The sequence below is a fragment of the Phyllopteryx taeniolatus genome, chromosome 6 (genome assembly GCF_024500385.1).
Source record: "Phyllopteryx taeniolatus isolate TA_2022b chromosome 6, UOR_Ptae_1.2, whole genome shotgun sequence".
Taxonomy (NCBI): domain Eukaryota; kingdom Metazoa; phylum Chordata; class Actinopteri; order Syngnathiformes; family Syngnathidae; genus Phyllopteryx; species Phyllopteryx taeniolatus.
The window spans coordinates 5,496,898-5,523,347 of record NC_084507.1 but is presented as its reverse complement, the minus strand read 5'-3'; the positions used below and the strand labels follow the sequence as shown (position 1 = coordinate 5,523,347).

Here is a 26,450-nt window from a genome sequence, read left to right as displayed (position 1 = left end):
AAAAGTTATTATTATTTTTATTTTATTTGTATTTTTTTAATTGAAAGTCAAGCAGTTCAAATCCAATGGGGTTTAGTGGTGACCTTCCAGAGGTTGACAAAACTAGGGAACATTACCCAAAACTGAAAAATAATGTACATGTTAGAATTATACTAAAAGGCACAGTCTCCAGATGAACTTTAAATTCGACAAAAGTGTGAAAGCAATACAACTGCAGAGGTTTTGCGCCTTTATGTAAACTCATTGACCTTTTAGTCAAAACAATACAGCATTAATTTAAAAGGAAATTTACTTCACCATTGCCAATTGAAGAGTTATTATACAAGTTAAGGCCTACATCTCTATATGGATGCAGGCGATTAAATAAAATTTGTTAAAGTGTCACACGACACTGTTCAATCTATATGAGGTCTAGTATTATTGTAATTGGAAATGTAATAAGTCACTGATGGTGTAGTGGTGCACTCGCCTGACTTTGGTGCATGCAGCGTGGGTTTAGTTCCCACTCAGCGACGGTGTGAATGTGAGTGCGAATGGTTGTCCGTGTCTATATGTGCCCTGGGACTGATAGGCGACCGGTTCAGGGTGTAGTCCGCCTTTCGCCTGAAGTCAGCTGGGATAGGCTCCAGTGCCCTGCGATCCTAACCAGGATTAGCGGTGTTGAAAATGGATGGATGGAAATCGTGAATATGATATATTTTTTTTTATGTAATAAACATCAAACATAATCTATAACAATAACAATAGTACTGTATAACCTTGAACGATAAAACATTGGAATGAGAATGTAGTCAGAATAGTACAGAATTATTTCAAAAGTTGACATAGCCTTTGTCAATTTAAGTGGTCTTAATCTGTGACAACAAATGAAGGCCTACACCTCTACGTACAGGTGATTAAATGAAATTTGTGTATAACATTTATTCGAGATCCTGCTCAATCCGTGTTTGCAAAGATGCCTTAAAAAAAAAAAAATTTTTTTTAATTAAAATGGGGCCTTATGGTCTAATTGTTGAGTAATATTCAAAATCCAGGTTTCATGGAAACACTTAGATAGTTGCCACATTGCACCACAGGCTACTAAAAGGAGAGGCCATGGGAGCTAGTGTTACACAGGGACCCACAGCAGGGCCCCCCACTTATGACATATTGATGAGTGGACCCTTACTTTACCCAACATAAACTTTAGCATCTGAGAAAAGACTAATGTGTATAATGATGAATAAATGATGACTAATGATGCATCATAATATAATATGGGGATGTTGAAAATATGTATCCAGGTGTTGTGTATTTCGAACTACAACTTCATTCAGACGAACACGCGCACGTTCACGTCTCAGCATGTACATCCATTGTATGTGCACAATTTCATAATGGCACGGCGTGAAAAAGAGTATTACGTATAAATCTTCAAATGTCTTGCAAAAAAAAAAAAAAAAAAAAAAAAGAATTCAATAAAATGTTATTTTAGTTCCCAACAGTGAGATCTCAAATGTACGCGGTTGCAGCCCAAAACAGATGTTGACAGTTTAGTCACTGATATTATAATATTGTTTTCAAATGCATCACTTGGCTCAGCACGCAAAGCACCCCTCTGAGGGGCGTATAATGGTAAGGTCCGCACAGTGGCGGTGCTGTGTTTGGACTCTCCCTCCTCGGTTTCCCACCAGGCTGCTGAGCGGCGCATTCTTAATTTGCAGTAGCACGGAACGTCCCGATCACAAGGTGCATTGTCTGTATTGGTACAGGCAACATGATTATTATTATTATTAATTTTTTTTTTTAAAACAGATTTTGACTTTTGAATACCTGACGTGTATATACACATTTTTTGTTTTTTTTTTAAACAGCCTTTACGTTGGGGTTTGGAGAATATACGTAGCAAAGAAGTTTGTGTACATCGCCGCTTTCCCCCCCCCCCTCGCCCCCGCGAGGAAATAAAGACCTCAGTGAAGATGGTTTGGGGGTAGATTCATGGCGTTCGAGTTCCAACTGGAGCGGATCGCGGTGGGGGGGAAACTTCACTCGGAGGGGACTGTTGTGGACTGACACTGCGCACAGTCTGCACAACAGAACAAAGATGCGCCTGTTGAGCACATCGTGCCGGTCTCCAGACGTAGAGACACGGATGAATGCATTGACGTCCAGTGGTGTGATGCAGTTACTTTGGCTCCTTGCTGTCATACTGTCCTGTCAAGGCTGCCCAGACAAATGCACGTGCTCCTCGCAAACCGTAAAATGTCAAAACCTGGACTTGGACGCAATTCCACATTTCGTACCTGCCGATTCCAAGTTACTTTGGATCACGGGAAACAACATTTCCAGCATCAATGAGGACTCTTTTCCAAGCCACCTGGAATTATTAACAGATCTTGATCTCAGTGACAATGAGATGGGGGCCGTGGAGGAAACTGTGTTTCATAACTTGCCAAACCTAGAGCGGCTGGATCTGAGCAACAATAAAATCCAAAGTTTCAGCGAAAAGGCTTTTCCACATGACAACAAATTGCAGGTGTTGAACCTAAGTAGGTCTTTTCACAATCTTTCCTCTGTGAATGGGCTCTTGAACGTCCTAGAGAATGGAAACCTCGTCCAGCTGACAGTCTTGGACTTGTCTCACAATGACCTTGTGCTTCTGCAAGATGATTTATTCCGAAGTTTATCCAATCTGGTCAACCTCAGCCTGCAGAACAGCTCCATCATCTCCATCCCGGATGGGATACTAAAGGTGCCACGACTGCAAGACCTTGACCTGAGGCACAACGGTCTCAGGAATCTTCCTTCCACCACGCTGACTGAGTTCAACCTGAAGTCAGACCTTCATATTCGCTTAGAAGGGAACCCCTGGCGTTGTGACTGTTTTATTGAGGACATGTTGGTGTGGCTGCAGAACTCCACGCAGGTCACAGACATGAATGATTTGACCTGTGCAGACCCAGAGGGTCTGAGGCGCTGGCCACTTGTGCAGGTGCAGCAGTCCCGGCTGAAGTGTTCGGGCAACATGGAGGGCGTGCTAGAGACTTCGTATGTTTTCCTGGGTTTGGTGCTAGCACTGATTGGCATCATATTCCTGTTGGTGCTCTACCTGAACCGCAAAGGCATCAAGCGCTGGATGTACAACATCCGGGATGCTTGTAGGGACCACATGGAGGGATATCATTACAGGTACGAAATAAACTCTGACCCACGTTTGGCCAATCTGAGCATCAATTCAGATGTGTGAGGTGTTATCTGGAACCCCCAGTGTGACGTTATGACTTTATACCACTTAAAGTTGCATGAGTCTTCCTGCCTCCGCTGTTGTGGCTCCTAATTAACCCTTTTACCACTTAACTTGTTCAGCTACCGCTGCATGTTCTGTAACTGCCACCTCTAATATAGCCTAGTGTTCTTTTTCCTCACGTGTGTGTGTGTGTGATCAATCATGATGACAGGCTGAAAAGACTGAAATGCTCCAGGTTTACTTCCCCTGAAGGACACACAAATAAAAGCACTGAACTTTAGGAACAAAATGATAGATTAATCCATATTGTACTAATCATCACAGCTTTCTCCTTATATCACTGCTGAAGAGAAATAATATAAAGCTTGTGTTTTTTCTATGTGAAATTGTGATAAATAGTTGGACTATATATTATAGTTCGTATGATTATTGTGCACATTCCATTTTTTTTTTAATTTATAAGATGGATGTGACTAATTTTTCCTTGTGAAGATGTTCAGTTAAATAAAATGCCTCTGAATTGCTTGTATCCACCTTGACTGAGGGCCTTTTAATCATAAGAGTAAAAATTGTCAGACATAGGAGTTTGTAACTATACACATCCAGCAGCTGCGCATCAAGCACCCCTAAATTCCATTTTACACTACTAAAAATACCACCCACGCTAGTCGTAATTGTAAGGGATTGTATGATTTCCCACAAATGCTGGGGGGGGGGAGGGGGGGGGGGGGGCAGAGAATGTACATTTTATTAAAAATACATATTTTGATAATTTAAAGTAGCCATTTAGAATTTAAAGCTTGCACTGTTTATAACCCCTGCCCCTCTGCTGGCAGCATGCTTCATCTGCTCTCATGTAGTTTGTTTGAATTAAAATGGCTATTTTTATGACGTGTGTGGGTGCAGACTGAAGATTTGAAAGACTCCTTACACACTACATATTTGTTGAGCTCACAAGGACAGTCCTGCAAAATATTTTCCCTCTCGCTATTTGCCTCAATTGAGTAGTCCGGTGGCCTTTAAAGATCAAGAGTTTTTTTGTATACTCTGAATTCCTTAAGAGTTAGTGACCTCATTCATAGCATTTGTATTTCGGCTGTTACATAAATCAGGTCAGAAGAACCAGTGATCCAGGCAGAAACAAGACTATTATAATGAAGACTGATGAAACATTCAGAATTATTCTCTTAGATTACAATAGACAGTGTAACGAATCAGCTTGACCCAATGATGGCTGAAGATGCTATATTCCACAATGGATGATCTTCAAAAACATTACACGGTTGCAAATTAATTCCACCTAACATAAGCATTGTTGTTTCATTCATTTACTTGCAGGGTACTGTCGAGTTCATATCCTACAATCACTGCTGAAGTTTTATTTAAAATTTACAAGTTGTGTAAAAAGGTTCCACACCTGCCATATTTCAGCTGTAAATTGGACATCAAACAAATTGTAAATTTGCGACAGATTGAGTCTGTTGAGTATGTTCAGCAAGGTCATCATAAGAAGGTTAAACAAAGCGAAATAGAGGACATAGCGTCCAAATTGAGCTATTTGTGGGTCTACAGAAGAGGAGTATGACGACAGTCATCTCCTGTCCAATTTGCTTCCTGCTGTGAATCTGATAAAAATCCAAGACTCTGCTGTGAATCTCCCCCCCCAAAAAAACTATGAGCTGCAGCAGTGGACAGGTTTCAAACGCAGAGGCTTTTAGCAACAGTCTCACATTCAGTTGTATGAATTTCATTATACTCCTGTGGTCGCCCTAGCTGCAAATATCAGAAAAGATATAAACCATTTCATGGCACATGCAAATGAAGGGAAACTGCTCCAAAGATTCTAATGGGGCACAGAGAGGTATTATGGAAATGAGCTCAAGCAGCTTTATGCTGTTTTAAAGAAACTAACACTAACTAAATGTGTTTTCCGTCACTTGATATGTTTACTACTGCCAGGTATGATTTGAATAGATAATTCTAATGAGGTATTCCTTTTGAAGCCACATTATTATTCCCATAGCAGTCAAAATGAATGAAATTTAAAAAATAAAAAAAAAACTCTTGGCCTGCTGAAGCGTACCCTACCCACAGATAATTATTTTTTTCCCCTACATCTAGCAACCAGTCGTGTAGCATGTAAATGTGCCATTTGCAGTACAAGATCGTGGCTCATGCACAGATTCCCCTCACACGCTTTGTCTGTCAGGGCTCCTGTATATCACTGCTGCAGCTGCTGTACATTTGTTATTGCACCTTAAGTTTAACATTTCCCTTCTTGTAAAACCCTTGGTAGGGATTTGTGCAAAAACAACAGAGGGACTGCATTTGTGAAAGGATTCTCACCGGCATGAAGGTGCTTCCCCTCCATTGTCTCTGGCACTCTGACTGGCTGGACAGCTGTGACTTTAAAGGTTCATTTCATCCATCCCAAAGTTAAACACTAATTCACAAGCACTTGTTTTCTCATTGTGCTCTTGCAATCTCTGCCGGTTCATTTTGAAAATGGATGGCCTCCCCTCATACTCAAGTCCCCAAAGTGAGGCCTCCCGAGCACCGTGTCCCAGGGGGTACATACATGCATACATACAGGCGATTACAATGTTTCCACAGAGAAACAGTCAGGAGTTGTCCACACACACACACCCACACACACACACACACACACACACACACACATCCACACATTCATGTTAACCAGAGATTTTTGCCCAGCCACGCCTCAAGCGATGCTTGGGAGCACTTTGTAATCACAGTGGAAACAAAGATTGAATGGTCTTGGGAAGTGGAAGAATGAAACAAATGAGTACTTTCTGGTCTATAATCCCCATTGACACCTTCGCTGGTCCTTTTGTGCTTGTTAGCAGTAGTCTCCAAACAGCGTCAACATCTAAATAGTCAGCCATTGACTTATGATGTCAGTACCTGTCTTAGGCATCTCTCCCTGGACTTCTTGCTGTCAGGGCTGCTGCATTGAGCTCATTTACAGACAAGAGAACTGATGCCTGTTACTGCCACTAAACATAGGCTTATAGCAGCAGCCCAAAGCGGTCAAGATCATCACTGGAAATTTAACTCATTTGGTCTGCTCACTAATAATACAAATACTTTAGGCTAAAATATGTACAAAATCCATATGCTGAAATTGAGTTTTTAGTGCATTAAACCTGACTTATTGAGCAGTTGATTATAAAGATATCTTATCATCTCAAACTTTTAAGTGTAAACTCCTTTCACCAAGCAGTACCACTTGGTTCAGTTTAGTTCCCAATGCAATTTTTGTGTTTCTATTATATGTTGTTAAGGGTACCAAATGAATAGATCTGCATTCCACAGCGTACCACTTTTTGGTACCCCACTTTTGGGCTATCAACCATAGTGGTACAGATTGTAAAAGGTGGAGCGCTTGACACACAACAATGCAGTGTGTTGATCAGTTGACATAGAATCCTCATTTCCATGCAACAATGGAAAAGAGAACAATACAAAACATGCTTTTCATAAACGGGTTTTCTCACCACACAAAATAACAGTACATCACTCTCTTACTCTGTGATATGCTTTGCCAATTAAAATTTCTCCTTTTAGAGCAATGTTATAAGTGGCACGAACAAATCATTTGTTCTGCATGATGAAGCTTCACATAGGAAATGTTTTTAGCTCCATAGCAGATGCAGCATTATAGATTCGCAGAAGGTCTCTGATTCTTTCACCCAGTCACTTGTAACTTGACAGAGCTCACCAGGATTTTTATGTCCCGTAGGCAAGTGGGGGGTGGGTAACTGCATATTTCAGTCACACCCACTAAACTGTGCCCCTGAAAAAAAAGAGCTGGTGGGAACAGAATGCGAGTCACGCATACACTACAGAACATTATTATTTTAAATCAGCAATTCAAGAATCAAGAACCAAGTTAATTCATTCACATTAATGCAATAGAATTCCTGCTTTGTATTCAATATAAAATACATAATTGAAAAAGGAAAAAGAAGATCTGGTGTGGCACTACCTCACACACACACACAACAGAAATAAAAGCTCACAAGGTAAGGTAAAGAAAGAAATTTGTGTCCCAAGGTAAAGAATTTGGACACAAAGTTAATAGGAAACCTATCCAAGTCTTTGGATAGCAATATGGCATTGCATACCACATAAAACTGCTTGGAATGAAACTGATCATATTTTATCGTCCAGAATAAGTAGGCGGCCCACCTGACCATAACCATAATTGACCAGGCACCCATAAAACCCCCTTTAAACCCCAACACTGCTCTTCTGACAACCATGTTTGTTTAGCCACATTTAATATGCCAGTGCACTTTCCTTGTGTGGAGACACAGACTGGCAGGTTATCAGATTGCCAGAGAGCCATAATTACATTCACTACACAGCACTGGTCTGCTGCTCCGCAAACACCTGGCTAGTTGCCCCAGCGAGTGACCTTTCCGTCTGAAAAAGGAGATTTAAGGCTGTCATAAGAGACAGACAAAAGACTGGAATTACGACGCAAAGATTTCCAACGCCAGTTCCCTGAATCACCCTGATATGCCATTAATGCCTCTGAGGGCAAATACTTTGTCTGGATTTTGTAGGGCATTGCTGGCCTCTGCAACTTATCATCCCCGCTTCAGCGTCCCACCTCTACGTGAGATGCCTCGTTTTCACTAATGTGGATTTATGATGCTGTACATTAGATGCTTGGGAAGCAAGTCTCCCATTGAGCCATACTCGACGTAATGAAGACGGATCTGAGCTGACAGCGCCACAGCCTCTCTGAGGCTAGCTCAGCCATGCGCCGTTCACCACGTGTGCCTGAGGGACGGACTCGAGGAAAAGCAACACAGCAAGAAACATAGCATTGCGAGTCAGGCTCAATGAGATACTATATACTTAAAGTGTCAAACAACACAGAGGCAATACCATTTATGAGAGGAAGCGCTTCAAGAATGAATGAGGAAGCTAGATTATACTTCCAAATGTTGCGTGTAGCTGAGGCTCTAAAATGTTAATATACTGACCTTTCATGGGTGACCTTTACAATTGTAAACCAAGAGAAAACAAGAAATAATTATCACTATGATGCGTTTTATGTTTCCCAGAGTAATTTCTTTTAATAAAGTTTATAAAAAATTTAAAAAAAAAAACAATTGTAAATTGCAAAGTAATAAAAACAAACAACTATTCTGAGACTGCCCCTTATTTGAAGAATATGTGTAACTAGGCAACTACTAATACTTTTGCCATAATCAGTACTTATGATACATTTTTACAGTTGGTTTCTGATGCCCTCTGGTGGCTAAATGTTGCGACATTAATCTTTTTCAGTTTCTGAATGAAGGTCAGATGATTTAAGTAGATCCTAACAGAATTTCAGGAATTTAAAAAAAAAGAAAAAAAATCATTTTTCACCCTGCATAAATGGTGAAGCATTACCATGAAGCATCACAGCCAACAATCTGTTAGACACACACAGACAATTTTTGTGTTGATTTCCCAGAGCTCACCAGTAGATCTGATGGATGTGCCAGTCTCTAATGCAGTTTCTGTGCATCTGCAGTAAACGCGGAACCAGCGAGCTTATTTTAATGTAGCATGAGTCATTTTAAAACAGCTAGAGACTGATTAATTTGGTTGACATGCTCATTTGATGCTATCCAATGCTTTTATGCATATTTGTCTCTTTAATGACCTAATATCTTGACATGCCTGCCGGGACGATTGCCGGTCATCAGCTAGTTTGATTCCACACAGCCAAAAGGTTTCTCTCTCTCCTGATTTAATATAGTTTCATATTTGAATAGTATGATATTTAAGTCCCATTTGATAAGATCTATAGAGGCACAGTGTCAGAATATGTCAAATTATCAATCCAGTGATTTCAGTTTAATTAAAAAACAAAACAAAAAAAAACATTGGGCAGCTGGTGTTACACCGAAGAACAATCACAATTTGACAATAGACGAGACTAATATTAAGAGATTTAATTGGAACAATTAGAAGATGACAGGGCGGCACGGTGGATGATTGATTAGCACATGTGCCTCACAGTTCTGAGGAGCCCGGGTTCAAATCTGGCCGCGTCTGTGTGGACTTCGCGTGTTCTCCCAGTGCCTGGGTGGGTTTTCTCTGGGCACTCTGGTTTCCTCCCACATCCCCAAAATCTGCATGGTAGGTTCACTGAAGACTCTAAATTGCCCGTAGGTGTGAATGGTTGTTTGTCTATGTATGCCCTGCTGGTGACCAGTTCAGGGTGTACCCCGCATCTGGGATAGGCTCCAGCACGGCCGCGACCCTAGTGAGGATAAGCGGTACAGAAAATGGATGGATAAAAGATGACATGATTCTGCTGTCATTGAAGAGACAAGACAAGTGCTGCTGTTTGCTTGTTTTCAGTTGCCGGAAACCTGTTCAGATAATACCTTCTACCCTAAGCTCATGGAAACATTGTGTTTGCACCCTCTATACACCAGCAACAAATCCATATCCCAGATAGACGATTTCCTCTCATGACCACCTGAAAATGCATCGATCTTACCATGAATCATGTATATTAGGAGTCACCAACCTTTTAAAAACTGAAAGCTACTTTTTAGGTACCGATTAATACGAAGGGCTACTAGTTTGATACACAATTCTGAAATACGTTTGCTCAAATCACCTTTAATTGTATGTTATTTTTAATAGTTATGTGAAGACACCGATCAAGAATGATTTAACAAGGTAGGAAACAAATAATGAAGCACTTCATTTCTATAAATCCCTGGAAGTGTTTTAATTTTCAAATGATCACTTCTACAACATTCTTAGGAAATCACAGTGTCCCAATCTCTGGTGAGCAGAATAGACTGCGGGCCACTCATGCAGTCTTCGAGGGTGCCCACGGTCACCACTTTGGTGACCCCTGATGTATACTGTGTAAAACGTTTGTATAAAGCCATTATCAATGCAGTATTGATGAAAGTACTGCGATTGTCTGGCGACCAGTTCAGGGTGTACCCCGCCTCTCGCCAGAAGATAGCTGGGATAGGCTCCAGCACGCCCGCGACCCTAGTGAGGATAAGCGATACAGAAAATGGATGGATATTGATGAATGTAAGTATGAGCGCTAGTTACCCGTTTACAAATTTACTTTTGTCTCAAAAAGGTATACATTTATACAATGAGTCATGCTGGACATCTAATAGTGCATTATTTTCCTGTGTAATGTGCAACAGTGAGGGCAACGACTGAGATGCAGAAGTTATGATTCATTACTATAATGGTACTCTTGTGATTCAAACTGTTTTGCATTTGGATTTGATTTACAGTAGTTGGGGGACATACACAGAATACGTTTTCATTATGGGAGAACATAAAAGACAGTATAGCCTAGTTATATCATTTGGGAATAAACTTAATTCACACACAAAAAAAAGAAGAAACCACAAATCTGAATTTCATCCAGTCTATCTAAATTAGGATTGCGGGTGAGCCATAGCCTATTCCAGCTGACTGTGGGCGAGAGGCAGTATACACTCTGGACTAGTCGCCAGCCAATCACAGGGCATACAGGGACGAACAACCATGCACACATTCACTTTGGGGGGAGAAAAACCCACAAAGCATGGGGGGGGGGGAAACATGCAGGTGTGTTAACCACTAGGTCACTGTGCACCAAATTTCATTTTGAATGCACATTTGGGATTTGTTTTAAATTCTACCTGGTGCAGTATTTGATTTGCAGACAATAATTATGAGATAATTTGTTACATCTATGTTCTAATGAAGAAAGATATTTAAACTTGCCTGTGTGTGGGGGAGTGGCTTTGTGAACAACTTCCCAAAATCAGCAGATGGTTTCACCAGGGACACTAAGATGAAACTATTTTCTTTGGGGAGCCAATGCTACAGTAGATGTAAAGATGCGGAAGTGTTCACGTTCCCTGCCAATGCTACATTGTCCAAATGATGCCAAGAAGCTTCACATTAGTTTCGAGTTATGAATGTGCTGGTGAGCAGGAATTCTGATTAACAACTTATGATTTGTGAAGCTGGCAATTTCATTAAATCCAGCAAACAACACTGTTTATAAATAAATAAATATTAGTATAAACAGTGTTGGGGCAGCACAGTGGACAACTGTTTAGCACATTGCCTCACAGTTCTGAGGACCCGGGTTCAAATCCGGCCTCGCCTGTGTGGAGTTTGCATGTTCTCCCCGTGCCTGCGTGGGTTTTCTCCGGGTATTCCGGTTTCCTCCCATATCTCAAAAACATGCATGGTAGGTTAACTGAAAACTCTAAATTGCCCGTAGGTGTGAATGTTTGTTCGTTTATACCCGTGTGTGCCCTGCAATTGGCTGGTGACCAGCTCATGGTGTACCCCGCCTCTTGCCCAGTCAGCTGGGATAGGCTCCAGTGACCCTAGTGAGGATAAGCGGTTCCGAAAAGGGAATGGAAACAGTGTTGGGTCAGAAACATTTATCTCCAATTGAGCATACTGATTTATCACACCCAAAAGGACAATTAACTTTCCTGCACCATTTAATGCAATCCAAACAAATACCCTGCCTATACAACAATAAGCAAATTTTAGATTTTGATTATTCTCTGTGTAGTTTGCAGACATATTGGATCACACACAGGAGGGATCATTTTGCACTTGTGACTTTATAAAGATAACCAAAATATTGGAAACACCACTTTATATGATGCAGTGCAGTTCAACATCCCCACAAACTACAGTCCTATTTTATTTTATTTTTAAATAACTATGCCAATAAAAGCAGAGCATTATCATTAGTGTAACAGCAGAGCTTTTAATGAAAATTCTGCATTGGACCACCATGGTGTTTGTGTATATCGTGTCAAGAAAAAGCAATGGCTATGAGCAAACTTGCCTTTTGAAGTGATTCTATAATACACTGTAACCCAGAATTGCTCATCTCTAAACACTTCACACCAAGTGAGGTCAAATACTTCCTGAAAAGGTGGCAAATGTGCATCTGCTCAAAGTACTGTACTTAAGTTATTATACAATGGTTACACTGAAGGACTTTCACAAACTTAATGTATTTAGAGCATGTGATGCCACATGGTCCTCAGGCAATACTATAAAATGCTTGGTAAAACATTTTTAGAGGAGTGCAAGTTGTCACAGTGATTAACAACCTCAGTAACACAGCAGCAAAGCAGCGGGATCAGAGACAGTTTGAAGGAGCTCGACTCTACCACCCTGTGAGACTTTTACAAGGTCATGTGGTAAAATACCTCCTTTGAAAAGTGTGTTCTTTTTTTTTTTTTTCTTTTTTAAATTAGAATGCTCAGCAGGCCTTGAAACTGTCTAACAGGGTCCAAAGCAAGTATGACAGTTCTCTTCCTGCCATTAATCTGATAGCTGTTCAGCTCCTCCTTTTGCAGTACTCACAGATGGAACAAGAATTTATCCTGTCACAGTGTCTTCTTTGCTGCTCTTATATTTTCTGTTTTAGCATAAATGGTGCATATTTTCACACTCCTAGCAAGGAAAAGGGAAACGTAGAGTACGGAGTTCGACCTTACATTGTAGTACATTTTTTTAATTTGGGAACTGTATTGCAAAATAACCCTACATTTGATTTATAAGGCAAATGAAAGCTAGCACTGCATAGTGTTTAAATCCTTGTATTGCATTGTGCATACTGTACCAGAGTTCTTTATCTACACTTATAGTTTGGATTTGAAACATCTCTTTTGTGACACCAGTTGTGGAACCTTTCTTACTTTTATAGTTGATAGCGTTTTAGAGACTGTACTTTAAAAAAAAAAAAAAAAAAAAACTTTTGCTTAGAGGTGTGCGGTCTTAAATGGTCCATATTTCACTAAAAGTTGATTTTATGTATGTTTTTGCTCAAGAAAATGAAACTGGCCATCATTTCCAATAATAATGTTTTTTGTTTTAGCAATGGGTAAATAACTACTTGCCTTTGGAACACTCCTAATTAATTGAAAAAAAAAGATACAAAAAACATAAGCACTTAAAACTAAATATTAAGTACTTCTGGTACACTAAGGCAAGCAAAAACAGAAACAACAAATCACAGTAGTAACACCACCTTAACACCACCAACCTTAAGTACCACTGGAAGTGACAAGATGTGAAGCGACAGGAACAAAGACTGGGAACTAGAGAATGACCACGAGCAAAACAACTACAAAGGGAATACTCCAGTACCTTCCTTCAGCATGAGCCAAAAAAAATACACCAACAGCTGATTGAAATCAGGTGTCACTCTGTGGCTCCGCCCAACATCACCTAGGCAACGGCGTGAACAAAGAAGAGAGAGCTTTACCAATCAGGTACACAAAAAAATCCAGCACATGCCAAATTGGAATTATACCTTTCTTGCTGTCATATATCGTTGCACTCTCACATGAACTACAGCTAGCTACCCCTCAAGTAGGGTTTCAACTGAAATGTGGGTAGGCCAAGATCTGTTCAAAATCATCAGAAACTCTGCCTAAAATAAATACGGAGTCTTTTTTGGGGGGAATTCTCTCTGCAGACAATGTTTTTAAGACAGAACTATGGAATAAGGGCCAGTGTTCACTGCATTAAAGAGCTACTTTAAGTACAGGAGTAGAATCAGTACTCCGACTTTTGCCAGAGAAATACAATCTTAACTAAGTCCATTCATCATTATTAGTAGTTAAGTTTGTTGCCAAAATGGCCCAGACTCATTCAGTCGATACTTTTTAATGTCATACAGAAACTTCATTAGATGCAAACTGTGAAATCTAGTTTTCGAAACAACTTATCAATTTTTAATTAAGCAAACTTGTGAGGGAGCACATCACATGAGACTTCCACTTAGTGGGCATCTCAAGAAGGAACTGCAAGTTTATTTTCTGTTTTCTTTACCTGATGTCCCCACGCAGCTAAGGAAGGCACTGCTGAGTTTGTTGTCTTGCAAATGAGCCAATTAGTGGCCAGTACATACATTTTGGTCCAGGCTGCTCAGTACAATGGGTAAATCAACAAAAAGGCAGCAATAATAATAAGTTGGAATACAACACGATTTGAGCTGTGTGTATACGAGGTGACTTTTATCCTCCCTCCTTTTGCACACTCATCACTGAGTTTGTTGTGCAGCATCAGTGATAATTGATGGGCGCACATTATTTTGACGTCTTATTGTCAATAGTGGTTAACTTATATTTACCATGATGGCAATTAAGCATGTTAAAATATTGCTTAAAATGTTACTCAATTCATGTCAAACAGTTCCACAGATTTACATTTTGTTAGTATAAATATATTCAAATATGAATATTGTCAGTCGTCCGTTTCTTGGCTTTGACCTTAGACCTACTGTACAGGGTTCGGAACGGCATGCAATGAAGTACTGTACACCTCTCAATGTGCAAGCAAACCAAAGGGGTAAAGGTTAAGCATTGTGCTTGTTTTTCATCAGATTGTTTCATAGTATTGGCCCAGAAGTGTTTTTTGTTTTCATATAAAAATGTACTATCCATAATTATGACTTGATGACTTTTGCATAAGTTAGTGAGAGAGACTACGTGTGTTCTGTGTTTTAAGAGCAGGAACCGAGCACCCCATGTATGAGAATATGATGACAGAAAATGACATTTTCTGTAACAAACACGATTCAATTATTTATTACTTATGATATTAAGTAGGATTTGCCCAATGTTTATGATATATGCATATACAATGACTCTGGAGTTGATTATTTTATTTATAATCAATCCCTGTCAGAACAAATGTTTTGAAATGAGAAAAAAAATGTTGAATGGATTGTAGTGAACTTTGGAGATTCCACTGCAGTGTTTACTAATGTAATGTACAATAGATTCATATTATATGTACACTGTTTAATTACTTCATCATACAGAGATTTGCTTTAACTTCCCTAATTAAAAATCAATATCAAGTATTATAATGTGAGTATTTAATGATGCAGCTCTTGCATAAGTTCTCATTTGATTGCGCAAGAGTACCTTATGTTGTATGTGGCCTGTTGGCGTATGAGTCCAAAAGAACACTTTTTCCCATGAAGGTTTCAGTGACAATAAAATTGCATTGAGTCACACAACTCCTGTTATAATCTCTGCCTCAGTTGTCAAGCAAATTGCTCCTCCATTTTCCAGCCCATCTTGTCCTTGTCTATTCTTTGTATGAAATGAGCGGAGTGACTGTAGCAGCAAAACACTCTGGCGGTGGTGAGCGAGCGTGTCGGAATTTGCGTCAGGGCAGATGAAATGTTATATTCTTGAAGTATTGTGTAACATGAGCTTCATATGTACAGTTCAAATAATACTTACAGGATAAATCTATTACCAGCAACAATCCAATGCTTTGAAGACAAAATATTTTTCATTACCCCACTTGGCATCGGCTACTCCCGCTCTTTAAGCGGGTTTATAATCCTACTTAGAGCATTAAAACCATCCTTACCCAAAACTTTAGGTTGAAAATCCAATTTGTGATGAAAGCAATTCCTACAATTCACTGGGGTGTACAAAAGGAGCAGGTCAGGAAGGATTAATCAATCTGACTCCCTCTGAAATCCTTTCAACATTGTTGGGACAAACACAGGCGGGAAACCTGATGTGACAATTTGTTTAGCGGTTGAAGCGTCTCCGAGCGGAAAGCCTGAATGTGTGGCATTATGCATCAGCTCTGCAACCAGAAATCACTGACACATCAGAAATGTGACGAAGTCTCTGTATTGTTCAGACTTTAAAAAAAACATCTGACTTTTTGTCCAAGTTAAAATAAGATACAGGCAGTCCATCACTTCCATTTAAACTTAGGCATACAAAGGATATTTGTAGACATTTATACCTCCTTCAAGATAAACCCTGTTGTCTTGGGTGATCTCCTGACATTTGGACTTCTCACATATAGAAAGTGGGCGTCACAATTAAAGAGAGTAGAATACAAATGATTAAGCTACTGTATATCAAAAAAAGAACACCGGCAGTGTTTCTGCTGTTAAGCGTTTACTTAAGTAAATTTATGATAAAATGTCTACATTTAGAGTCTATATTCTACACTTGAAAAATGTAGCAATTGATTGGACACAATATTTGAACTCCATCCATCCGTTTTCTTCCACTTATCCGAGGTCGGGTCACAGGGGCAGCAGCTTAAGCAGGGAAGCCCAGACTTCCCTCTCCCCAGCCACTTGATCCAGCTCTTCCGGGGGGGATCTCGAGGCGTTCCCAGGCCAGCCGAGAGATGTAGACAAAAAAATAAATAAATAAAAAATTGCTATGTGTTAGTTTATACAAAAATATGAAGTTGATCTAACGCTACTTTTTTTTAAAATATTTTTGTTAAACACACAGAATAATACATTTGTCTGGAACTAGTTGAAAAGTACATTAAGTCATTATACTTACCGTTTTAATTTTTTAATTGTATCAACCTATCGAGGATGCCATTGCAACTCAAACACTAAAAATGAATTCCTCTATCTGTAGATCCTCACCAAAAATGTGGGTTCTTCCTTGGCCCAGACAACACTGTTCCTTTGAATTATTATTTTTACAAACTCTGCGAAGTGCATCAGTCATCTGTCAAAATGACTGCAGTGACAACAACAGAGAACAGAAACAATAGAGCTCGCGATGGCTTTTGCACAGTACTGCATAATGAATGTATTACAATAGCATCGCAGATGTCCATTCTGAAATTAAAGATGATGCCACCCATAAGACACCAAAACATGCAAAAAGTTCCGAAATGTGTCTCTGTAGATGATTCTCTCATAACAATTCTTCTTGTCAATGACTTTCAAACCATTGGAAAGCCTGTTTATTTATTTAGAAAATTCTGCCCAATTTGTAAAGAAAATGCATCTGTGAGAAGAGCGTCACAACTCAGTATGTGTTTCATCCATCCATCCATCCATCCATTCTCTACCGCTTATCCGGGTCAGGTCGCGGGGGCAGTAGCTTCAGCAGGGACGCCCAGACTACCCTCTCCCCAGCCACTTCATCCAGCTCTTCCGGGGGGATCCCGAGGCGTTCCCAGGCCAGCCGAAGGATGTAGTCTCTCCAGCGCGTCCTGGGTCGTCCCCGGGGTCTCCTCCCGGTGGGACATGCCCGGAACACCTCACCAGGGAGGCGTCCGGGAGGCATCCAAATCAGATGCCCCAGCCACCTCATCTGGCTCCTCTCAATGCGGAGGAGTAGCGGCTCTACTCTGAGATCCTCCCGGATGACCGAGCTTCTCACCCTATCTCTAAGGGAGAGCCCGGACACCCTGCGGAGGAAACTCATTTCGGCCGCTTGTATCCGGGATCTTGTTCTTTCGGTCACGACCCACAGCTCATGACCATAGGTGAGGGTAGGAACGAAGATCGACCGGTAAATTGAGAGCTTCGCCTTTCGGCTTAGCTCTTTCTTTACCACAACGGACCGATACAAAGTCCGCATCACTGCAGATGCTGCACCGATCCGCCTGTCGATCTCCCGTTCCATTCTTCCCTCACTCGTGAACAAGACCCCAAGATACTTGAATTCCTCCACTTGGGGCAGGCATGCCACCCTTTCCCGACTGAGGACCATGGTCTCAGATTTGGAGGTGCTGATTCTCATCCCAGCCGCTTCACACTCGGCTGCGAACTGCTCCAATGAGAGTTGGAGGTCACGGCTTGATGAAGCCAACAGGACCACATCATCTGCAAAAAGCAGAGATGCAATACTGAGGCCACCAAACCGGACCCCCTCTACGCCTCGGCTGCGCCTAGAAATTCTGTCCATAAAAGTTAGGAACAGAATCGGCGACAAAGGGCAGCCTTGGCGGAGTCCAACCCTCACCGGGAACGAGTTCGACTTACTGCCGGATATGCGGACCAAACTCTGACTCCGGTCGTACAGGGAACGAACAGCCCGTATCAGGGGGTTCGGTACCCCATACTCCCGAAGCACTCTCCACAGGACTCCCCGAGGGACACGGTCGAACGCCTTCTCCAAGTCCACAAAACACATGTAGACTGGTTGGGCGAACTCCCATGCACCCTCGAGGACCCTGCCGAGGGTGTAGAGCTGGTCCACTGTTCCACGGCCAGGACGAAAACCACACTGCTCCTCCTGAATCTGAGATTCGACTTCCCGACGGACCCTCCTCTCCAGCACCCCTGAATAAACCTTACCAGGGAGGCTGAGCAGTGTGATCCCCCTGTAGTTGGAACACACCCTCCGGTCCCCCTTCTTAAAAAGGGGGACCACCACCCCAGTCTGCCAATCCAGAGGCACTGTCCCCGATGTCCACGCGATGTTGCAGAGGCGTGTCAACCAGGACAGCCCCACAACATCCAGAGCCTTTAGGAACTCCGGGCGAATCTCATCCACCCCCGGGGCCCTGCCACCGAGGAGCTTTTTAACTACCTTGGTGACCTCAAACCCAGAGATAGGAGAGCCCGCCTCAGAGAACCCACACTCTGCTTCCCCATGGGAAGGCGTGTCGGTGGAATTGAGGAGGTCTTCGAAGTATTCTCCCCACCGACTCACAACGTCCCGAGTCGAGGTCAGCAGCGCCCCATCCCCACTATACACAGTGTTGGTGGTGCACTGCTTTCCTCTCCTGAGACGTCGGATGGTGGACCAGAATTTCCTCGAAGCCGTCCGGAAGTCTTTCTCCATGGCCTCACCGAACTCCTCCCATGGCCGGGTTTTTGCTTCAGCGACCACCAGAGCTGCATTCCGCTTGGCCAGCCGGTACCCATCAGCTGCCTCAGGAGTCCCACAGGCCAAAAAGGCCCGATAGGACTCCTTCTTCAGCTTGACGGCATCCCTCACCGTTGGTGTCCACCAACGGGTTCGGGGATTGCCGCCACGACAGGCACCGACCACCTTACGGCCACAGCTCCGGTCGGCCGCCTCAGCAATGGAGGCGCGGAACATGGTCCACTCGGACTCGATGTCCCCCGCCTCCCCCGGAACATGAGCAAAGTTCTGTCGGAGGTGGGAGTTGAAACTCCTTCTGACAGGGGATTCTGCCAGACGTTCCCAGCAGACCCTCACAATACGTTTGGGCCTGCCACGTCGGACCGGCATCTTCCCCCACCATCGGAGCCAACTCACCACCAGGTGGTGATCAGTTGACAGCTCCGCCCCTCTCTTCACCCGAGTGTCCAAGACATGCGGCCGGAAGTCCGATGACACGACCACAAAGTCGATCATCGAACTGCGACCTAGGGTGTCCTGGTGCACGTGTGGACACCCTTATGCTTGAACATGGTGTTCGTTATGGACAATCCGTGACGAGCACAGAAGTCCAATAACAGAACACCGCTCGGGTTCTGATCGGGGGGGCCGTTCCTCCCAATCGCGCCCTTCTAGGTCTCACTGTCATTGCCCACGTGAGCATTGAAGTCCCCCAACAGAACAATGGAGTCCCCAGCGGGAGCGCTCTCCAGCACCCCCTCCAAGGACTCCAAAAAGGGTGGGTACTCTGAACTGCTGTTTGGTGCATAGGCACAAACAACAGTCAGGACCCGTCCCCCCACCCGAAGGCGGAGGGAGGCTACCCTCTCGTCCACCGGGGTGAACCCCAATGTACAGGCGCCGAGCCGGGGGGCAATAAGTATACCCACACCTGCTCGGCGCCTCTCACCATGGGCAACTCCAGAGTGGAAGAGAGTCCAACCCCGCTCGAGAGGACTGGTAGCAGAGCCCCAGGTGTGTGTGGAGGCGAGTCCGACTATATCGAGTCGGAACTTCTCGACCTCACACACCAGCTCGGGCTCCTTCCCTGCCAGAGAGGTGACATTCCACGTCCCTAGAGCCAGCTTCTGTAGCCGGGGATCGGATCGCCAGGTCCCCGCCTTCGGCCACCGCCCAGCTCACACTGCACCCGACCCCTATGGCCCCTCCCACAGGTGGTGAGCCCATGGGAAGGGGGACCCACGTTACCCTTTCGGGCTGTGCCCGGCCGGACCCCATGGGTGCAGGCCCGGCCACCAGGCGCTCGCCTTCGAGCCCCACCACCAGGCCTGGCTCCAGCGGGGGGCCCCGGTGGCCCGCGTCCGGGCAAGGGAAAACGAAGTCCATTGTTTGTCGTCATCATTAGGGGTCTTTGATGTCCAAAAATACAGTATGTGTTTCACCTGTGTAAAATGTGCAAAATTCATTGCCTATGCCAAACAGCCTATTTCCTACAGTTGTTGATGACTTGTGTTTTGAGCTTTCAATACTGTCACCTGTAGGCATGGGCCTTGCTAAAATGGTCATGTGGTGTTCATCAGAGACTATCTCCAAAATCTGGGAGCAGAAAGCATTCAGTTCTGATGTTTAACCCAACTAAATAATTGTGGGATCAGCTTCGGCGTTACGTCCATGGCCACAGACCAACACAACTAAGTTGTTGCGACCAGTGAGTTTATGTAATGTGCTCTGTGAATTATGTAAGGTGTGCATTAGGTACTGAAATCTGAGGAAATTTACTCTGACATGCTTCATAAACCTTGAATGTTAATTTGCGAGGGATGCTCACATCTTCTCTTGATCAGATGTGATCCTGACTAATGCTGGCATGGTTGCAAGCAGGCTGGGGCCGCAGGCCACAATGCGTTGGAGCACTGATGTTACAAAGAACAATGTAAAATCTGAACGACAACATATCGCCTGTGCATGCACAACACTACAAACACATCAGTGTTGCTGCTGGCCAGTAAGTCAGTGCTTTAGTAGGAGTGGAGCGTTGATAATGTTTACGTGCACCCAAGATGTGCCGACACTAACATGAGGGCAAGCTCCATCTTGTGCCTGCTCAACTCTCCAGCAGCACTGTTCTGCGATGATGGAGCTTTTCAAGTGATAAAAGTGATATCGGATAACAAGCTGAGCCAGAGGAAGATGAAAGGGAAACGGATGCTGCCATGCAATCCTCAGTTTGAGACACTGACAGTCTTAGGAGGCATCACTAAGTGATTTAAAAACACCAGAGTTGTTAGGCAGACAGACAAAAGCTACAAATTACCCTTGATGTAAGCTGCGTCAACAGAAATGCTTCACACAGTTAAAGACAACGCCAAAGACCCAAATTACCTAAAACCTCTCCATCAAGTAGTTACCACACAGATGTGTTGTTATCGTTTAGCAGCTGAGATACACTGAATGTTTGTGATTAAATGTGGGTTTCTGACCCATTTCATATGGCTCAAATGATTTCGGGCAGTGATTTTCAACGTGTGCTACAAGTACCACTCGTACACGAAAAGAATCACTGAATAGAAATACATTTTGCAACATTTAAAATATGAGATACAATCAAACATATTAGAATGAAGCATGTATCTATGCAAACAGCCTCTTCAAGCTTTGGTAAAAAAAATAATAATAATGAAATAAAATAGTACAGTAAATTTAATTGCTTTTCATGTACAGTACTTATTCTTTACTTTAAAGTACAGTACATTTTTTAAGTACAGTTCAGTTGCAAAAGTATTTAACTGAAGTACAGTACATTTGCATTGAATCTTTAATTTGTAACTTCTTTTTTTTTTTCAAGAACTACCATTTTTATTTAAATGTTATGGGCAATACATTTGAACCGGATCAAGTAATTTATTTTCCTGTATTTAAACTCAGTATTAATGTTCAAACATAAACGTACAATAATGAATGCACTTTTTACGACTAAAACCTTGTCTTCATTTTTGATGACCACTTACGCCTATATGTTACTGTATTTTAATGTTGCTCATGAAGGTGGTACTTGAAGAGCTTAGTAGTTTTAAAAGTGGTACTTGGTGTAAAAAAAAATTAAAATTGAGAACCACTGATTTAGGGGACCAAAACATTTGGTGACGAACCCCAGGATAGGTAACAACTCTACTCAACAAATTATTTTTATCTTCCTATGAAGCACATTTCGTTTTCCTTTGTGCATTCTGGCTCATTCAGAATTGGGCTTTGTGCTGGCATTGTGCCTGTCCTGTCAAAAGACACCACAACCCTGCTTTCTCAAGAAGATAACAACAGCACCAATTAAGAACATACAGTAGAACTATCTCTTTCGCTCTCTCTCTCTCTCATAAACATCATTTTAAACTGAGTGACTGTGATTCATTTCCCACATACAGTACTATACATGTTGCCTTCAGCTCATGGAGATGAATCATTTTGTCACTACTAAGGAAGCCATTGCACTCAGGACAATACATTGGCAGAGGCGTCATGGTAATGGGTTCTATTACAGATGAGAACCAGTAGTGAGAGCAAGGTAATTAAGAAAGAGGCCAAAGAGAAGTTAGGGTCTTTCAGAGTGGAATCAAATTACAATTTACTTTGCTGGCACTGCAAAGCAAGGGTACCAAACTCGCTTTTGTTGGGGGCCACTTTGTAGTTATGGTTTCCCTCAGGGGGCCGTTATGACTGAAACCATATAAATGGTTATTCTCCTCATTATATTAATACATATACACACAAACATTTATGGATAACTAGTTTGAAAAATCAGAAGTCAAGGATAATAGGGCACATGGGAACTATGGTTTAAATTGTATAATAGTATGTTTCCTTTTACTACTTGAAAATTTAACTCTTGTAGTAAGACAGTTTGGGAGAAAATGGAAGGAGGGGACATTTTGACTAATTTGATGAGATGATATCCTAAACTTGTCAAAACGTCCTCCCCTGCACCTGTCGTCTCTTGTGGGACAATAGGAATCTTTGTTCTCAAAACCCTCTCGGTGAATAAAAGCTCCTGTCTCCCAGAATCAGCTGCTTATGAGACCTTGGTGCACAGGGAGCTATAATTTAGGAGCAGCTCTGGAAAATGAGACTCATCCCCCTCAAAACATTAATGCCTCAGAGACTCATAATGTGCAGAGTCCTGGAACCATTCAGAGAACCGGATTTTTCCTCCTCACGACAAATCCCTCTTGGAGATAGGTTTACAGGAATATATTGGAAATGACAAAAGGCCTCCCTTTGGCAAGAAACAATGGATAACACACCAACTGGCACATATGCAGAGAGGAAAGAGTTCTGCTTGGCCAGTGGGGATCACGTCTCTGCCTATTCGACATTTTATTTTCTGGTTTGCACGTTTTGTGCATTTGCAAGAAATGTGTTACCACAGGGTGCGTCACGTCAGGTACACAAACAAACAAAAACCTCCTTATCCAACTGCTACAATAACTTGAAGCTCCTGAAGAAAGAAGGGGGATCCAAAACATAAAATTGTTGAACAGTTTTATTCTTTTGTCTATTTGAAAATGCTATTTTTGTTTGTAGCAAAAATACTTAAAAATTAATATACATGTTCTCTTTTTTAACATCTCAGAGAACGGTTATATTGCTCTGTAAACTGTTGGTCCTTATATAACAACAGGTATTTGATGGATTTGAATATTGCTTTATGTCTTGGTTGTTGTCTTAAAATACTGTATTGTAGCAACACCATGAGCATGAACATAACCACAATAATAGAAATGCATTCTGAAATTGTGAACAGGTTTGGTTTCATCAACAGATTGCTGGTTGAATAAAAGCAGAATGTGATTTGAACATTAATTACATTTAGTAGTAGTCACAGTATCTTGCTTTATATTTTACATACAGTAATATTTTCCACCTTATGCATAAATGAGTGGGAGCGGAGCCGGTCCACTGAAAAATGCATGCCATTTAATACAAATTTACTGCACTCCGCAAGATGTTTTATGTCAGTTACATTAATTTGGATATTTTTGTTACCCAATTTTAACGAGAGAAGAGGGGCATATTTGGTAAGCAGAATGATATACTGTAATTCGACACAACTTCAAAAAGCCATACTGTATTATAGCATTGTTATTGCTAAAACATCACAGCATTGACAAAAGATTTTTGGGGAGCTACAGCTCCTGTATTAAAATTGTACTGGACAAAATATAAAGGCAACACTTTTGTTTTCTGTCCCATTTTTCATGGGCTGAACTAAAAGATCAACATTTTCTGTATACACAAAAGGCCTATTTTTCCTCAAATATTGCCCACAAATCTGTCTAAAATGTATATCAGTGAGCACTTCTCCTTTGCCAAGATGATCCATCCACCTCACAGGTGTGGCATATCAAGATGTTGATTCGACAGCAAGATTGTTGTTCAGGTGTGCCTTAAGATTGTCCACAGTAAAAGGCCACTCTAAAATGTGGAGTAAGTACAGTATCTGGGGTGCGCACCTTTTGCCCCACGCAGTGCAACACATCTCCTTCGCCTTCATTTGATCAGGTTGTTGATTATGGCCTGTGGAATGTTAGCCCACTGCTCTTTAATGGTTGTACGAAGTTGCTGGATATCGGTAGGACCTGGAACACTCTGTCGTATACGCCGATCCAGAGCATCCCAATCATGCTCAATGGGTGACATGTCTGGTAAGTATGCTGGGATTAATCCGTAAGGGGAACACCTCTCCAAAGTGCCAGAGGCCTTCAAATATGAGCACTGCCCAATCAAGTCGGTTACGATGATGAACTGCATTCAGGTCGAGGCCCAGATGAGGACGACAAGCTTCGTTGATACGATTTCTGACCGTTTGTACAGTAATTCTTTATGTAAACTGATTAAACTTGTGGCGCAGTCTCTGAAAAGCCTTTGGAGCCTGTTTATGGTAAAGAAATGAGCATTTGATTCACAGGCAACAGCTCTGGTGGACATTCCTGCAGTCAGTATATTAACTGTATGCTCCCTCAAGACGTGTGGTATTGTGCTGTGATAAAATTGTGATGAAACATTTTAGAGTAGCCTTTTAGTGTGGGCAGCCTAAGGCACACCTGTGCAAAAATCATGGAGTGTAATCAGCCTTGATATATACCACATCTTTGAGGTGAATGGATTATCTCTGCAAAGGAGAAGTGCTCACAGATTTGTGAACAATACTTGCCTTTTCTGTACATCGAAAAATGGGAGCAAAAACAATTGTGTTGCCTTTATATTCTTAAGTATGGATTGTGGCAGCTTTCCCTGTGTTGAGGCCAGTGAAAGCCACCACCTCCCGTAGCCTACCATAGTAGCACATAAGGCATGAGATAGTAGGAAAAAGTACTATTTTTTTAGACAAACCAACCCTTGAGAATTGGGTTAAAATAAACAAATCACTAAATAAATGACACGCACATTAGCAAGTACTTATTGGCCATGCAGCAAGTTCATACCTTAATAAATGTAACTCCGCCAGAGTGCACTGGCTTGCCTGCTCTGGCTGCGCTGTTCAGGCTTTTGCCTTGACTATAAAAGTAAAAAAATAAAAAACAAGCAAGCAGTTCCCACCTTCCACTGAACGGGAAAACTGAGAGGAACCAAGAAAAAAAGGTGTAAATAGAAGCTATTATGAAGCAGTTATATGCATATTTAATCCTCATTGGGGTAGTAGCCTAACAAATTGCTGGCGTTCAGTCAATTGACATTCACAGTTCTAACTCCACATTTACACAAGCATTTGTACAGAGACCTCCTCTGAAAATGGCGCATAAAAAATATTTGCAGGTGAGTAAATATACAACCTGGCCACTATTTGCGGAAACAGTCAGATGGAACACAGCGTGGAATTATTCATTCATATATATTATTTTCTCATTACTAGGAGTGTTGAGAGCCACACTGTAGTTACGGTTTCCCTGAGAGGGCTGTGGAGCGGACATGCATGCCGCAACTTTGAGGCGTCACAGAGACTTGTGACCACCTGAGAACTCCCACTCCTCCACGCTGCCCTGCTATGAGGCGGCGATGAGGACAATGCCTGGTGTACATCAAGTGGACCTTAACCTAATTAGCAGCTTCCCGTCAAATCTTGATTTTTGTATTCATAAGACTCCTTCCCCGACCAAAAGATTGGAGGGACACTCCCTTCAAACACACTATGTGGTTGATATTCACCCATGCGTGAGGCGCCACCCACTGGCGTTGAGAGGAACTGCAAGCAGAACTTGTGGACGTGACTTTGATGTTTGTTAACGGAAGATAAAATGTCCGTTTTTATATCTTGCAAACTCTGCAGAAATATTCCAAATGTATGCTTTGGTGTCTGTGTCCCCATTCTCACTTTGACAGGTCCTCCGCAAGATTTTGAAAGCTGTTCGTGATTTGAAATCAAACAGTACGAAATGTTGTATTGAACAATAAGCAACCCATCTGCCACGACCAAAGTTTAAACAATGATTCTATGTGTGAGAGTACAAAGTTGGGAGTGTTTGAGATTAATATTATTCTAAAAAACCCATTTACTCCAATTTGCAGACAAGATTCAG

General features: G+C 42.1%; 3 protein-coding genes across 4 annotated transcripts in view; 1 reads left to right on the top strand and 2 right to left on the bottom strand.

Annotated features, from left to right (window-relative positions):
- The window catches only part of ibtk (inhibitor of Bruton agammaglobulinemia tyrosine kinase), a 53,122-nt gene extending 39,790 nt beyond the window's left edge, over positions 1–13,332 (bottom strand). Inside the window, exon 1 of the mRNA XM_061776913.1 lies at positions 13,314–13,332. The gene's annotated coding sequence lies outside the window, so the exon portion shown is untranslated. The remainder of the gene's footprint in view (positions 1–13,313) is intronic.
- On the top strand, positions 1,659–26,450 carry tpbgb (trophoblast glycoprotein b). 2 transcript variants are annotated; one of them, XM_061776918.1, is made up of 2 exons: positions 1,659–3,168; positions 25,787–26,450. In XM_061776918.1, the coding sequence occupies exons 1-2, from the start codon at positions 2,084–2,086 to the stop codon at positions 25,887–25,889; spliced, it is 1,188 nt and encodes a 395-aa protein (XP_061632902.1). In that variant the 5' UTR covers positions 1,659–2,083; the 3' UTR covers positions 25,890–26,450. The 2 variants fall into 2 exon arrangements, with proteins under 2 accessions (XP_061632902.1, XP_061632903.1); XM_061776919.1 differs by lacking the exon at positions 25,787–26,450 and adding an exon at positions 5,523–9,518 and having other exon boundaries at positions 1,660–3,168.
- The window catches only part of ube3d (ubiquitin protein ligase E3D), a 50,167-nt gene continuing 39,690 nt past the window's right edge, over positions 15,974–26,450 (bottom strand). The window contains exon 10 of the mRNA XM_061776915.1: positions 15,974–16,419. Within this exon, the coding sequence (XP_061632899.1) occupies positions 16,357–16,419 (63 nt within the window). The 3' untranslated portion in view covers positions 15,974–16,356. The remainder of the gene's footprint in view (positions 16,420–26,450) is intronic.

Coding starts and splice junctions, on each gene's coding strand:
- tpbgb (XM_061776918.1), top strand. CDS start 2,084: ATGCGCCTGTTGAGCACATCGTGCCGGTCTCCAGACGTAGAGACACGG. Junction 3,169..25,786: donor ATGGAGGGATATCATTACAG/GTACGAAATAAA, acceptor TCTCATTACTAG/GAGTGTTGAGAGCCACACTG.